The 13,808-nt window shown below is 42.1% G+C and overlaps 1 protein-coding gene across 1 annotated transcript in view; it reads right to left on the minus strand.

Moving 5' to 3' along the window:
* The window catches only part of si:dkey-40c11.2 (drebrin), a 53,240-nt gene that overhangs the window by 14,007 nt on the left and 25,425 nt on the right, over window positions 1-13,808 (minus strand). The window contains exons 2-4 of the mRNA XM_024415522.2: window positions 11,259-11,314; window positions 10,982-11,094; window positions 10,185-10,259 (exon numbers count right to left, since the gene is read on the minus strand). Coding sequence (XP_024271290.1) covers window positions 10,185-10,259; window positions 10,982-11,094; window positions 11,259-11,314 — 244 coding nt within the window. The remainder of the gene's footprint in view (window positions 1-10,184; window positions 10,260-10,981; window positions 11,095-11,258; window positions 11,315-13,808) is intronic.

Raw genomic sequence — 13,808 nt, forward strand, 5'->3', positions numbered from 1 at the left:
CATCAAAACTATGAAATAACACATATGGTATCATGTAGTAAACAAAAAAGTGTTCAAAATATATTTTATGTTTGAAATTCTTCAAAGTAGCCACCCTTTGCTTTGCACAATCTTTGCATTCTCTCAACCAGCTTCATGAGGTAGTCACCTGGAATGCATTTCAATTAACAGCTGTGCCTTGTTAATTTGTGGAATTTCTTTCCTTCTTAATTCATTTGAGCCAGTCAGTGCTGTGACAAGGTAGGGGTGATATACAGAAGATGGTCTTTTACCAAATAAGGCTAAGTCCATATTATGCCAAGAACAGCTCAAATAAGCAAACGGAAATTACAGTCCATCATTACTTTAAGACATGAAGGTCAGTCAATGCAGAACATTTCAAAAACTTTGAAAGTTTCTTCAGGTCCAGTTGCAAAAACCATGAAGTGCTATGATGAAACTGGCTCTCATGAGGAAAGCCACAGGAAAAAAACCTCAGGATTACCTCTACTGCAGAGGATAAGTTCATTAGAGTTAACTGCACTTCAGATTGCAGCCCAAATAAATGCTTCAGAGTTCAAGTAACAGACACATCTCAACATAAACTGTTCAGAGGAGACTGCGTGAATCAGGCCTTCATGGTCGAATTGTTGCAAAGAAACCACTACTAAAGGGCCAAGAAACAGGAGCTATGGACATTAGACCGGTGGAAATCTGTCCTTTAGTCTGATGAGTCCAAATTTTCGATTTTTGGTTCCACCCACAGTGTCTTTGTGAGATTCGGAGTAGATGAACACATGCCCAATTTTTCAGTTTTTGATTTGTTAAAAAAGTTTGAAATATCCAATAAATGTTGTTCCACTTCATGATTGTGTCCCACTTGTTGTTGATTATTCACAAAAAAAATACAGTTTTATATCTTTATGTTTGAAGCCTGAAATGTGGCAAAAGGTCGCAAAGTTCAAGGGGGCCGAATACTTTCGCAAGGCACTGTATAAATCAATCTTGAACAGGATTAGGCCTATCTACTTTGGATGAAATTTGAATGGAATTGATGGAGAGAGACAGAGTGTGCTCATGTGTGCACTGATTTGAAGCCACAATAGTAATTGCCTGTTTTAAAACTCTGCAGCTGCAATTTAAAAAAAAATGCAACATTACAATAAAACAAATATGGTGACCCCCGATAGCCAGATGGAGATGGGTAAATTAGACGTCCATTCAGTCCTAATATTACTGTAACATAGGCTTTGCTGCAGCAAATATAGGCCTACCTGTCACGAGGAAAAAAAGGTCCCATGATGAGATAATACATGCATTGTGAACTGCGCTCCATATGGAGATACACTGTCTGTTCCCACCCTGAGCCCTGATGATTGATCATGCAGATAGCAGAGTAGGCCGTGGTGTGTAGAGAAACCACTTAGACATCACATATCAATTAACGTCATTCTGTTCATAGAAATAATATATTATAATTTGCCATTTTCTCGCAGTTATTTATCCCGAGAAAAGGGAGTGGGTTTGGGCGGTAAATCTCAGTAAACCATTCTATTCAACGCTAACACATACTTTACCTATTATGTAATAAAGACACACACACAATCTATGGTATATCTGAGACTGGGGTCACAGAGGTTCCTAGGCCAAGTACTTAACTGAGTAAAACATTCAATCAAAAAAAGGGACAAACAAATTAGCTCCATTCCAGGGATGAATCTGGATTCGACCGGTTGACACCTTTATATGTAAACTAGTAACAACGGGGTCTGGCTATAGGCTGAATGGATGACACCTTTATATGTAAACTAGTAACAACGGGGTCTGGCTATAGGCTGAATGGATGACACCTTTATATGTAAACTAGTAACAACGGGGTCTGGCTATAGGCTGAATGGATGACACCTTTATATGTAAACTAGTAACAAAGGGGTCTGGCTATAGGCTGAATGGATGACACCTTTATATGTAAACTAGTAACAACGGGGTCTGGCTATAGGCTGAATGGATGACACCTTTATATGTAAACTAGTAACAACGGGGTCTGGCTATAGGCTGAATGGATGACACCTTTATATGTAAACTAGTAACAAAGGGGTCTGGCTATAGGCTGAATGGATGACACCTTTATATGTAAACTAGTAACAAAGGGGTCTGGCTATAGGCTGAATGGATGACACCTTTATATGTAAACTAGTAACAAAGGGGTCTGGCTATAGGCTGAATGGATGACACCTTTATATGTAAACTAGTAACAACGGGGTCTGGCTATAGGCTGAATGGATGACACCTTTATATGTAAACTAGTAACAAAGGGGTCTGGCTATAGGCTGAATGGATGACACCTTTATATGTAAACTAGTAACAAAGGGGTCTGGCTATAGGCTGAATGGATGACACCTTTATATGTAAACTAGTAACAAAGGGGTCTGGCTATAGGCTGAATGGATGACACCTTTATATGTAAACTAGTAACAAAGGGGTCTGGCTATAGGCTGAATGGATGACACCTTTATATGTAAACTAGTAACAACGGGGTCTGGCTATAGGCTGAATGGATGACACCTTTATATGTAAACTAGTAACAACGGGGTCTGGCTATAGGCTGAATGGATGACACCTTTATATGTAAACTAGTAACAAAGGGGTCTGGCTATAGGCTGAATGGATGACACCTTTATATGTAAACTAGTAACAAAGGGGTCTGGCTATAGGCTGAATGGATGACACCTTTATATGTAAACTAGTAACAAAGGGGTCTGGCTATAGGCTGAATGGATGACACCTTTATATGTAAACTAGTAACAAAGGGGTCTGGCTATAGGCTGAATGGATGACACCTTTATATGTAAACTAGTAAGGGGTCTGGCTATAGGCTGAATGGATGACACCTTTATATGTAAACTAGTAACAAAGGGGTCTGGCTATAGGCTGAATGGATGACACCTTTATATGTAAACTAGTAACAACAGGGTCTGGCTATAGGCTGAATGGATGACACCTTTATATGTAAACTAGTAACAACGGGGTCTGGCTATAGGCTGAATGGATGACACCTTTATATGTAAACTAGTAACAACGGGGTCTGGCTATAGGCTGAATGGATGACACCTTTATATGTAAACTAGTAACAACGGGGTCTGGCTATAGGCTGAATGGATGACACCTTTATATGTAAACTAGTAACAAAGGGGTCTGGCTATAGGCTGAATGGATGACACCTTTATATGTAAACTAGTAACAAAGGGGTCTGGCTATAGGCTGAATGGATGACACCTTTATATGTAAACTAGTAACAAAGGGGTCTGGCTATAGGCTGAATGGATGACACCTTTTATGTAAACTAGTAAAACTAGGTAACCTTTATATGTAAACTAGGGGTCTGGCTATAGGCTGAATGGATGACACCTTTATATGTAAACTAGTAACAACGGGGTCTGGCTATAGGCTGAATGGATGACACCTTTATATGTAAACTAGTAACAAAGGGGTCTGGCTATAGGCTGAATGGATGACACCTTTATATGTAAACTAGTAACAAAGGGGTCTGGCTATAGGCTGAATGGATGACACCTTTATATGTAAACTAGTAACAACGGGGTCTGGCTATAGGCTGAATGGATGACACCTTTATATGTAAACTAGTAACAACGGGGTCTGGCTATAGGCTGAATGGATGACACCTTTATATGTAAACTAGTAACAAAGGGGTCTGGCTATAGGCTGAATGGATGACACCTTTATATGTAAACTAGTAACAACGGGGTCTGGCTATAGGCTGAATGGATGACACCTTTATATGTAAACTAGTAACAAAGGGGTCTGGCTATAGGCTGAATGGATGACACCTTTATATGTAAACTAGTAACAACGGGGTCTGGCTATAGGCTGAATGGATGACACCTTTATATGTAAACTAGTAACAAAGGGGTCTGGCTATAGGCTGAATGGATGACACCTTTATATGTAAACTAGTAACAACGGGGTCTGGCTATAGGCTGAATGGATGACACCTTTATATGTAAACTAGTAACAACGGGGTCTGGCTATAGGCTGAATGGATGACACCTTTATATGTAAACTAGTAACAACGGGGTCTGGCTATAGGCTGAATGGATGACACCTTTATATGTAAACTAGTAACAAAGGGGTCTGGCTATAGGCTGAATGGATGACACCTTTATATGTAAACTAGTAACAACGGGGTCTGGCTATAGGCTGAATGGATGACACCTTTATATGTAAACTAGTAACAACGGGGTCTGGCTATAGGCTGAATGGATGACACCTTTATATGTAAACTAGTAACAAAGGGGTCTGGCTATAGGCTGAATGGATGACACCTTTATATGTAAACTAGTAACAAAGGGGTCTGGCTATAGGCTGAATGGATGACACCTTTATATGTAAACTAGTAACAACGGGGTCTGGCTATAGGCTGAATGGATGACACCTTTATATGTAAACTAGTAACAACGGGGTCTGGCTATAGGCTGAATGGATGACACCTTTATATGTAAACTAGTAACAACGGGGTCTGGCTATAGGCTGAATGGATGACACCTTTATATGTAAACTAGTAACAAAGGGGTCTGGCTATAGGCTGAATGGATGACACCTTTATATGTAAACTAGTAACAAAGGGGTCTGGCTATAGGCTGAATGGATGACACCTTTATATGTAAACTAGTAACAACGGGGTCTGGCTATAGGCTGAATGGATGACACCTTTATATGTAAACTAGTAACAACGGGGTCTGGCTATAGGCTGAATGGATGACACCTTTATATGTAAACTAGTAACAAAGGGGTCTGGCTATAGGCTGAATGGATGACACCTTTATATGTAAACTAGTAACAAAGGGGTCTGGCTATAGGCTGAATGGATGACACCTTTATATAGTAACAAACTAGTAACCTTTATATGTAAACTAGTAACAAAGGGGTCTGGCTATAGGCTGAATGGATGACACCTTTATATGTAAACTAGTAACAACGGGGTCTGGCTATAGGCTGAATGGATGACACCTTTATATGTAAACTAGTAACAAGGGGTCTGGCTATAGGCTGAATGGATGACACCTTTATATGTAAACTAGTAACAACGGGGTCTGGCTATAGGCTGAATGGATGACACCTTTATATGTAAACTAGTAACAAAGGGGTCTGGCTATAGGCTGAATGGATGACACCTTTATATGTAAACTAGTAACAAAGGGGTCTGGCTATAGGCTGAATGGATGACACCTTTATATGTAAACTAGTAACAACGGGGTCTGGCTATAGGCTGAATGGATGACACCTTTATATGTAAACTAGTAACAACGGGGTCTGGCTATAGGCTGAATGGATGACACCTTTATATGTAAACTAGTAACAACGGGGTCTGGCTATAGGCTGAATGGATGACACCTTTATATGTAAACTAGTAACAACGGGGTCTGGCTATAGGCTGAATGGATGACACCTTTATATGTAAACTAGTAACAATGGATGGGTCTGGCTATAGGCTGAATGGATGACACCTTTATATGTAAACTAGTAACAAGGGGTCTGGCTATAGGCTGAATGGATGACACCTTTATATGTAAACTAGTAACAACGGGGTCTGGCTATAGGCTGAATGGATGACACCTTTATATGTAAACTAGTAACAACGGGGTCTGGCTATAGGCTGAATGGATGACACCTTTATATGTAAACTAGTAACAACGGGGTCTGGCTATAGGCTGAATGGATGACACCTTTATATGTAAACTAGTAACAACGGGGTCTGGCTATAGGCTGAATGGATGACACCTTTATATGTAAACTAGTAACAACGGGGTCTGGCTATAGGCTGAATGGATGACACCTTTATATGTAAACTAGTAACAACGGGGTCTGGCTATAGGCTGAATGGATGACACCTTTATATGTAAACTAGTAACAACGGGGTCTGGCTATAGGCTGAATGGATGACACCTTTATATGTAAACTAGTAACAACGGGGTCTGGCTATAGGCTGAATGGATGACACCTTTATATGTAAACTAGTAACAACGGGGTCTGGCTATAGGCTGAATGGATGACACCTTTATATGTAAACTAGTAACAACGGGGTCTGGCTATAGGCTGAATGGATGACACCTTTATATGTAAACTAGTAACAACGGGGTCTGGCTATAGGCTGAATGGATGACACCTTTATATGTAAACTAGTAACAACGGGGTCTGGCTATAGGCTGAATGGATGACACCTTTATATGTAAACTAGTAACAACGGGGTCTGGCTATAGGCTGAATGGATGACACCTTTATATGTAAACTAGTAACAACGGGGTCTGGCTATAGGCTGAATGGATGACACCTTTATATGTAAACTAGTAACAACGGGGTCTGGCTATAGGCTGAATGGATGACACCTTTATATGTAAACTAGTAACAACGGGGTCTGGCTATAGGCTGAATGGATGACACCTTTATATGTAAACTAGTAACAACGGGGGGTCTGGCTATAGGCTGAATGGATGACACCTTTATATGTAAACTAGTAACAACGGGGTCTGGCTATAGGCTGAATGGATGACACCTTTATATGTAAACTAGTAACAACGGGGTCTGGCTATAGGCTGAATGGATGACACCTTTATATGTAAACTAGTAACAACGGGGTCTGGCTATAGGCTGAATGGATGACACCTTTATATGTAAACTAGTAACAACGGGGTCTGGCTATAGGCTGAATGGATGACACCTTTATATGTAAACTAGTAACAACGGGGTCTGGCTATAGGCTGAATGGATGACACCTTTATATGTAAACTAGTAACAACGGGGTCTGGCTATAGGCTGAATGGATGACACCTTTATATGTAAACTAGTAACAACGGGGTCTGGCTATAGGCTGAATGGATGACACCTTTATATGTAAACTAGTAACAACGGGGTCTGGCTATAGGCTGAATGGATGACACCTTTATATGTAAACTAGTAACAACGGGGTCTGGCTATAGGCTGAATGGATGACACCTTTATATGTAAACTAGTAACAACGGGGTCTGGCTATAGGCTGAATGGATGACACCTTTATATGTAAACTAGTAACAACGGGGTCTGGCTATAGGCTGAATGGATGACACCTTTATATGTAAACTAGTAACAACGGGGTCTGGCTATAGGCTGAATGGATGACACCTTTATATGTAAACTAGTAACAACGGGGTCTGGCTATAGGCTGAATGGATGACACCTTTATATGTAAACTAGTAACAACGGGGTCTGGCTATAGGCTGAATGGATGACACCTTTATATGTAAACTAGTAACAAGGCTGAATGGATGGGTCTGGCTATAGGCTGAATGGATGACACCTTTATATGTAAACTAGTAACAACGGGGTCTGGCTATAGGCTGAATGGATGACACCTTTATATGTAAACTAGTAACAACGGGGTCTGGCTATAGGCTGAATGGATGACACCTTTATATGTAAACTAGTAACAACGGGGTCTGGCTATAGGCTGAATGGATGACACCTTTATATGTAAACTAGTAACAAAGGGGTCTGGCTATAGGCTGAATGGATGACACCTTTATATGTAAACTAGTAACAACGGGGTCTGGCTATAGGCTGAATGGATGACACCTTTATATGTAAACTAGTAACAACGGGGTCTGGCTATAGGCTGAATGGATGACACCTTTATATGTAAACTAGTAACAAAGGGGTCTGGCTATAGGCTGAATGGATGACACCTTTATATGTAAACTAGTAACAACGGGGTCTGGCTATAGGCTGAATGGATGACACCTTTATATGTAAACTAGTAACAACGGGGTCTGGCTATAGGCTGAATGGATGACACCTTTATATGTAAACTAGTAACAAAGGGGTCTGGCTATAGGCTGAATGGATGACACCTTTATATGTAAACTAGTAACAACGGGGTCTGGCTATAGGCTGAATGGATGACACCTTTATATGTAAACTAGTAACAACGGGGTCTGGCTATAGGCTGAATGGATGACACCTTTATATGTAAACTAGTAACAAAGGGGTCTGGCTATAGGCTGAATGGATGACACCTTTATATGTAAACTAGTAACAACGGGGTCTGGCTATAGGCTGAATGGATGACACCTTTATATGTAAACTAGTAACAACGGGGTCTGGCTATAGGCTGAATGGATGACACCTTTATATGTAAACTAGTAACAAAGGGGTCTGGCTATAGGCTGAATGGATGACACCTTTATATGTAAACTAGTAACAACGGGGTCTGGCTATAGGCTGAATGGATGACACCTTTATATGTAAACTAGTAACAACGGGGTCTGGCTATAGGCTGAATGGATGACACCTTTATATGTAAACTAGTAACAACGGGGTCTGGCTATAGGCTGAATGGATGACACCTTTATATGTAAACTAGTAGGGGTCTGGCTATAGGCTGAATGGATGACACCTTTATATGTAAACGGGGTCTGGCTATAGGCTGAATGGATGACACCTTTATATGTAAACTAGTAACAACGGGGTCTGGCTATAGGCTGAATGGATGACACCTTTATATGTAAACTAGTAACAAAGGGGTCTGGCTATAGGCTGAATGGATGACACCTTTATATGTAAACTAGTAACAAAGGGGTCTGGCTATAGGCTGAATGGATGACACCTTTATATGTAAACTAGTAACAAAGGGGTCTGGCTATAGGCTGAATGGATGACACCTTTATATGTAAACTAGTAACAAAGGGGTCTGGCTATAGGCTGAATGGATGACACCTTTATATGTAAACTAGTAACAACGGGGTCTGGCTATAGGCTGAATGGATGACACCTTTATATGTAAACTAGTAACAAAGGGGTCTGGCTATAGGCTGAATGGATGACACCTTTATATGTAAACTAGTAACAACGGGGTCTGGCTATAGGCTGAATGGATGACACCTTTATATGTAAACTAGTAACAACGGGGTCTGGCTATAGGCTGAATGGATGACACCTTTATATGTAAACTAGTAACAACGGGGTCTGGCTATAGGCTGAATGGATGACACCTTGATATGTAAACTAGTAACAACGGGGTCTGGCTATAGGCTGAATGGATGACACCTTGATATGTAAACTAGTAACAAAGGGGTCTGGCTATAGGCTGAATGGATGACACCTTGATATGTAAACTAGTAACAACGGGGTCTGGCTATAGGCTGAATGGATGACCCATAAACTTCTCTGCAGTAAGATGGAAATGTTAAATAAATACTATTTTACAGCAAGCCAGCATCTGGACAGTTTACACACACACACACACACACACACCTCTTCTCATCTTCCTCTTCCTCCCTGAAGGGACCATTATTTTCTCTGTTTCCTGTGAGGCCCTGTCACCACTTGGTGAGTGTTTATGCTGTGCCCGCCGGAGGCCCATCTCAGTGGCAATGTGTGGTGACCCCTACCCCCGTGCCTTCCTGCCACCAGCCTGGACATTGGCCTGGCCCGCCACTGGACCATACAAACCCATGCGGTAGGAAGTGCACTGAAGACAGGAAGACGTTTAACAATGAAAGGTAAACTACTGTGTGTAGATAGAGCATGTGTGTGTATTTATGTTTGTATGTGAGAGAGACTGAGATAAGTATTGTTTGTTTGTATGTGCATAATGCACGTGCAGGTTTGATCCATATATATGTGTGTGTGTGTGTATATAATGCACGTGCAGGTTTGATCCATATATATGTGTGTGTGTGTGTGTGTGTATGTGCATAATGCACGTGCAGGTTTGATGCATATATATATATATATATGTGTGTGTGTGTGTGTATATAATGCACGTGAGATGCGTGTGTGTATGTGTGTGTCTTACCAAGTGTGACAACATCACTATTCATTCCCTCGTTCCTGGTCAGGCCAGTTCCACCCTTCCTACACGAGCAACACCAACTCTCTGTATTGTCTTGACAACAGTTACTATAGGAGGGTGTTTATCCATTATTCATTGTTAGAGAAACAGTGAAGAGAAGAAACAGAGTAACATTCCACAATGGTACCAACACAGGATGTAGGAGATAGAGAAAACACTTAACTCCCATATTAATCATGCCACTCCTGAATACTATCAAATGCTGCAGCTGCAATGTGGTCACTGACTGGATGACTGCACGACCAACAGACAAAATGGCAGCTTAGGGCAGGGCAAGGGTGTGAGTGGTGTGGTACCGTACCTTGAAAAAGGTCTTGATAGCGGGCACATGGCTGGCACATTCTGTCCTGCGGTTCTCATCCACGTTTGGCCCGACCTGGAGACCCACACACACTACATAATTAGTCTGAGGGAGCCAGAGAGAGGCTCATTATCAGAAAGTCCAGCTTCAGTCTTCTGTCATCAGGTACTACATGTACACCCTTGTGGAATCATTTCCCAACGTTATAGAGAGAGCCTACCATTATTATCATGTTACATATCATATACAATATAATGAAGTTTAATATAATAATATGTTTCACAAGTTTCTGATTTGTGTGTGTGTTTGTGTAGCTGCCTGACTGGCTACAGATGCAACCTCTGACCCCCACCACAACATTCCACAAGGTCGCCATAGATACGGGACCAGTGAAGCACATTGGGAACATTCTAAGCATCTGTTGCCCTGCTTGTGTGTGTGCGCATCAGTCAAAATAATTGGTATCAGTAAAAAGCTAGGCCTGGCGTCCGGTGTCAGCAATTTAGCTGACACATCACACACGTTGACCCCCAGACCAAGGGCCAATCGAAACACATCCAACAGTGGCATGAGCCAATGGGAACCAAAGCTTGTCCCTAACCTCTGATACAGAGTAAAATATTTTTTCCATCCTTCTAAATGGTTAAGGATAGGATTGAGGGTAGGGAATCTGATCCTAGAGCTGTGGTTATGGGCCACTTCTACTTCAAGCACCTGAGACACAGCAACAGGTAAATAGAGTTAATATATGGTACCACTTCCATTCAGAGGGCCATGTTGTAGTGGACGACACTCACCCAGCAGATCATGGCGACGCGAGGGCCTCCCACCTCGGCTGAGCCCACCCTGCAGAGCCCATACTGAGGTCTGGCTATGAGGAACTTCTCTGACAGCTCCACCACTCCACCTGCTGTAGGAGAGACAAGAGAGAGGGGGCGGGATTGAGATAGAGAGAGCGAAAGAAAGAGAGAGACGGACCGAGAGATTAATAAACACCACCAACTTATCATTTATCATTTTGGAAAACTCAAATTCAAAAAAGGTGACAAGTTCAAATCGTCCAGTAAGCTTTACCTCCAGAGTCAGCCAGTTTGAGGTTGTTAGTGGCCCCATCGTAGGTGAACAGAGCCCTGTGGGGAAAAAGAGAGACAGCCTAGTGACAGAAGCACAAACACACTGCATCATCACAACCATGGACCCAGAGATTCAGGGTTCAGTTGACATATAAAAGTTATTTCCAATGGAGCAGACATCTGCAGCGCTTACTTTGATTGTAATCTCGGTGACCAAGGTAACATTGCTTTTAAAGGATGCATAGCCGAAAAGGGCCAATGGGATGAATGGCGCCGGAGGGGATGGCTGCCGTTTAACCGGTTGTGCTATTTTGTGTGTATTTTCCGCATTGTTTGTAACTTATTTTGTACATAATGTTGATCCCACTGTCTCTTATGACCGAAAAGAGCTTCTGGACATCAGAACAGCGATTACTGACCTCGAACTGGACAAAGATGTTTTTTTTAATGAGTCGGACGCAAAGGATATAATGTTGCTCCAAGACAAGGCCCAAATCCCTGTCATTCACATTAAGAAAATAAGGAAATACAGGGGGCGGAGATCAGGGTGCCTTCTGAGAATTTGTTGGAGAGTGGGTAACCTGCCTCTACCATCCGTTCTATTAGCCAATGTGCAATCACTGGAGAATAAACTGGATGAGATCCATTCGAGACCTTCCTACCAACGGGACATTAAAAACTGTAATATCTTATGTTTCACCGAGTCGTGGCTGAATGACGACACATAATATACAGTTGGCTTGGTTTTCCATGCATAGGCAGGACAGAACAGTTACGTCCAGTAAGAAGAGGGGTGGAGATGCGTGTCTATTTTTCAATAACAGCTGGTGCACTGTCTAATATTAAGCTAGTCTCAAGGTATTTTTCCCCTGAGGTAGAGTACCTCATGATAAGCTGTAGACCACACTATCTACTAATAGAGTTTATCTACATTTTTCGTAGCCGTCTTATTTAACACCATAAGCCGACACTTACACTAAGACCGCACTCAACGAGCTGTATAAGGCCATAAGCAAACAAGAACATTTTCATCAAGAAGCGGCGCTCCTAGTGGCCGGGGACTTTAATGCAGGGAAACTTCAATCCGTTTTACCTCATTTCTACCAGCATGTCACATGTGCAACCAAAGGGGGAAAAAGCTCCAGACCGCATTCACTCCACACACAGAGACACGTACAAAGCTCTCCCTCACCCTCCATTTGGAAAATCTGACTATAATTCTATCCTCCTGACTCCTGCTTACAAGCAAAAACTAAAGCAGGAAGTACCAGTGACTCTCTCAATACGGAGGTGGTCAGATGACGCAGATGCTACGCTACAGGACTGTTTTGCCAGCACAGACTGGAATATGTTACAGGATTTATCCAATGGCATTGAGCAGTACACCACCTCAGTCACCGGCTTCATCAATAAGTGCATCGACAACATCGTCCCCACGTACATATCCCAACCAAAAGCCATGGACAGCTAGCACCGAGCTAAAGGCTAGAGCTGCTGCTTTCAAGAAGCGGGACACTAATCCATATGCTGAAAAGAAATGCTGAAAAGAAATCCCGCTATGCATTCAGACATACCATCATACAGGCAACGTGTCAATACAGGACTAAGATTCAACCCTACTACACCGGCTTTGACACTTGTCGGATGTGGTGCTCTCATCCATGCTTCAGTGTTGCTTGCCTCGAAGCGAGCAAAAAAAGCATTTAGCCCATCCAGTAGGCTTGAGTCAATGGGCAGCGTACGGCTGGGTTTCCCTTCGTAGTCCGTAATAGTTTTCAAGCCCTGCCACATCCGACGAGCATCAGAGCCGGTGTAGTAGGATTCAATCTTAGTCCTGTATTGATGCTTTGCCTGTTTGATGGTTCGTATAGCGGGATTTCTTATAAGCATCCAGATTAGTGTCCCGCTATAAAAGCCTGGTTTAATGTTGACTGTTTCTCTTAGTAGGATCTTTGATCTTCTCATTCCAAAGAGTGTAGGAAGTTCCTAAAATTATATAAAGTTGGTGTTTAATCTGTCTAAATAGACAAATTACATGTCCTCTAGCCCATAACTAAATAACATACAGACAGCTGGACAGACCACGTGTTAAGTCAACACTACACAGGCACACACACTTGGACATGTTTGGCATTTGTTGCGCATAGTTTGGCTAAACTCTAACTTGCATCCCCACAGAGTAATGCATTTCTAAAATGTGCCAGCAGATTAGTTATTCTTTTACCATGACTCTCTCCTTTCCTCGCATTCCTTCCCTCTCTCTTTCTTCCTGTCCATCATGCTTGTTAGCGAGCGGCCCAGAGTAAGACAGTGAGGCAGTTGTTACACAATATCTGAACAATAACACACAGTGACATTGTTTTTCCAGGCCGAATCCCTCACTCTCACCTGAAACCCAGGGTTTCTGATTGACACGAGAAAGACAGCAGTAGGGCAGGTTATGACTCAATCTCAGCTCAGGTCACAGGTGACATTCTACTGTATAGAACCACTGACAATGTGGGGGTGGGGGTCAGGACAGAAGGGAGGGAGGAAATCTGCCTATGCTGGA

The sequence above is a fragment of the Oncorhynchus tshawytscha genome, linkage group LG04 (assembly GCF_018296145.1).
Source record: "Oncorhynchus tshawytscha isolate Ot180627B linkage group LG04, Otsh_v2.0, whole genome shotgun sequence".
NCBI lineage: Eukaryota > Metazoa > Chordata > Actinopteri > Salmoniformes > Salmonidae > Oncorhynchus > Oncorhynchus tshawytscha.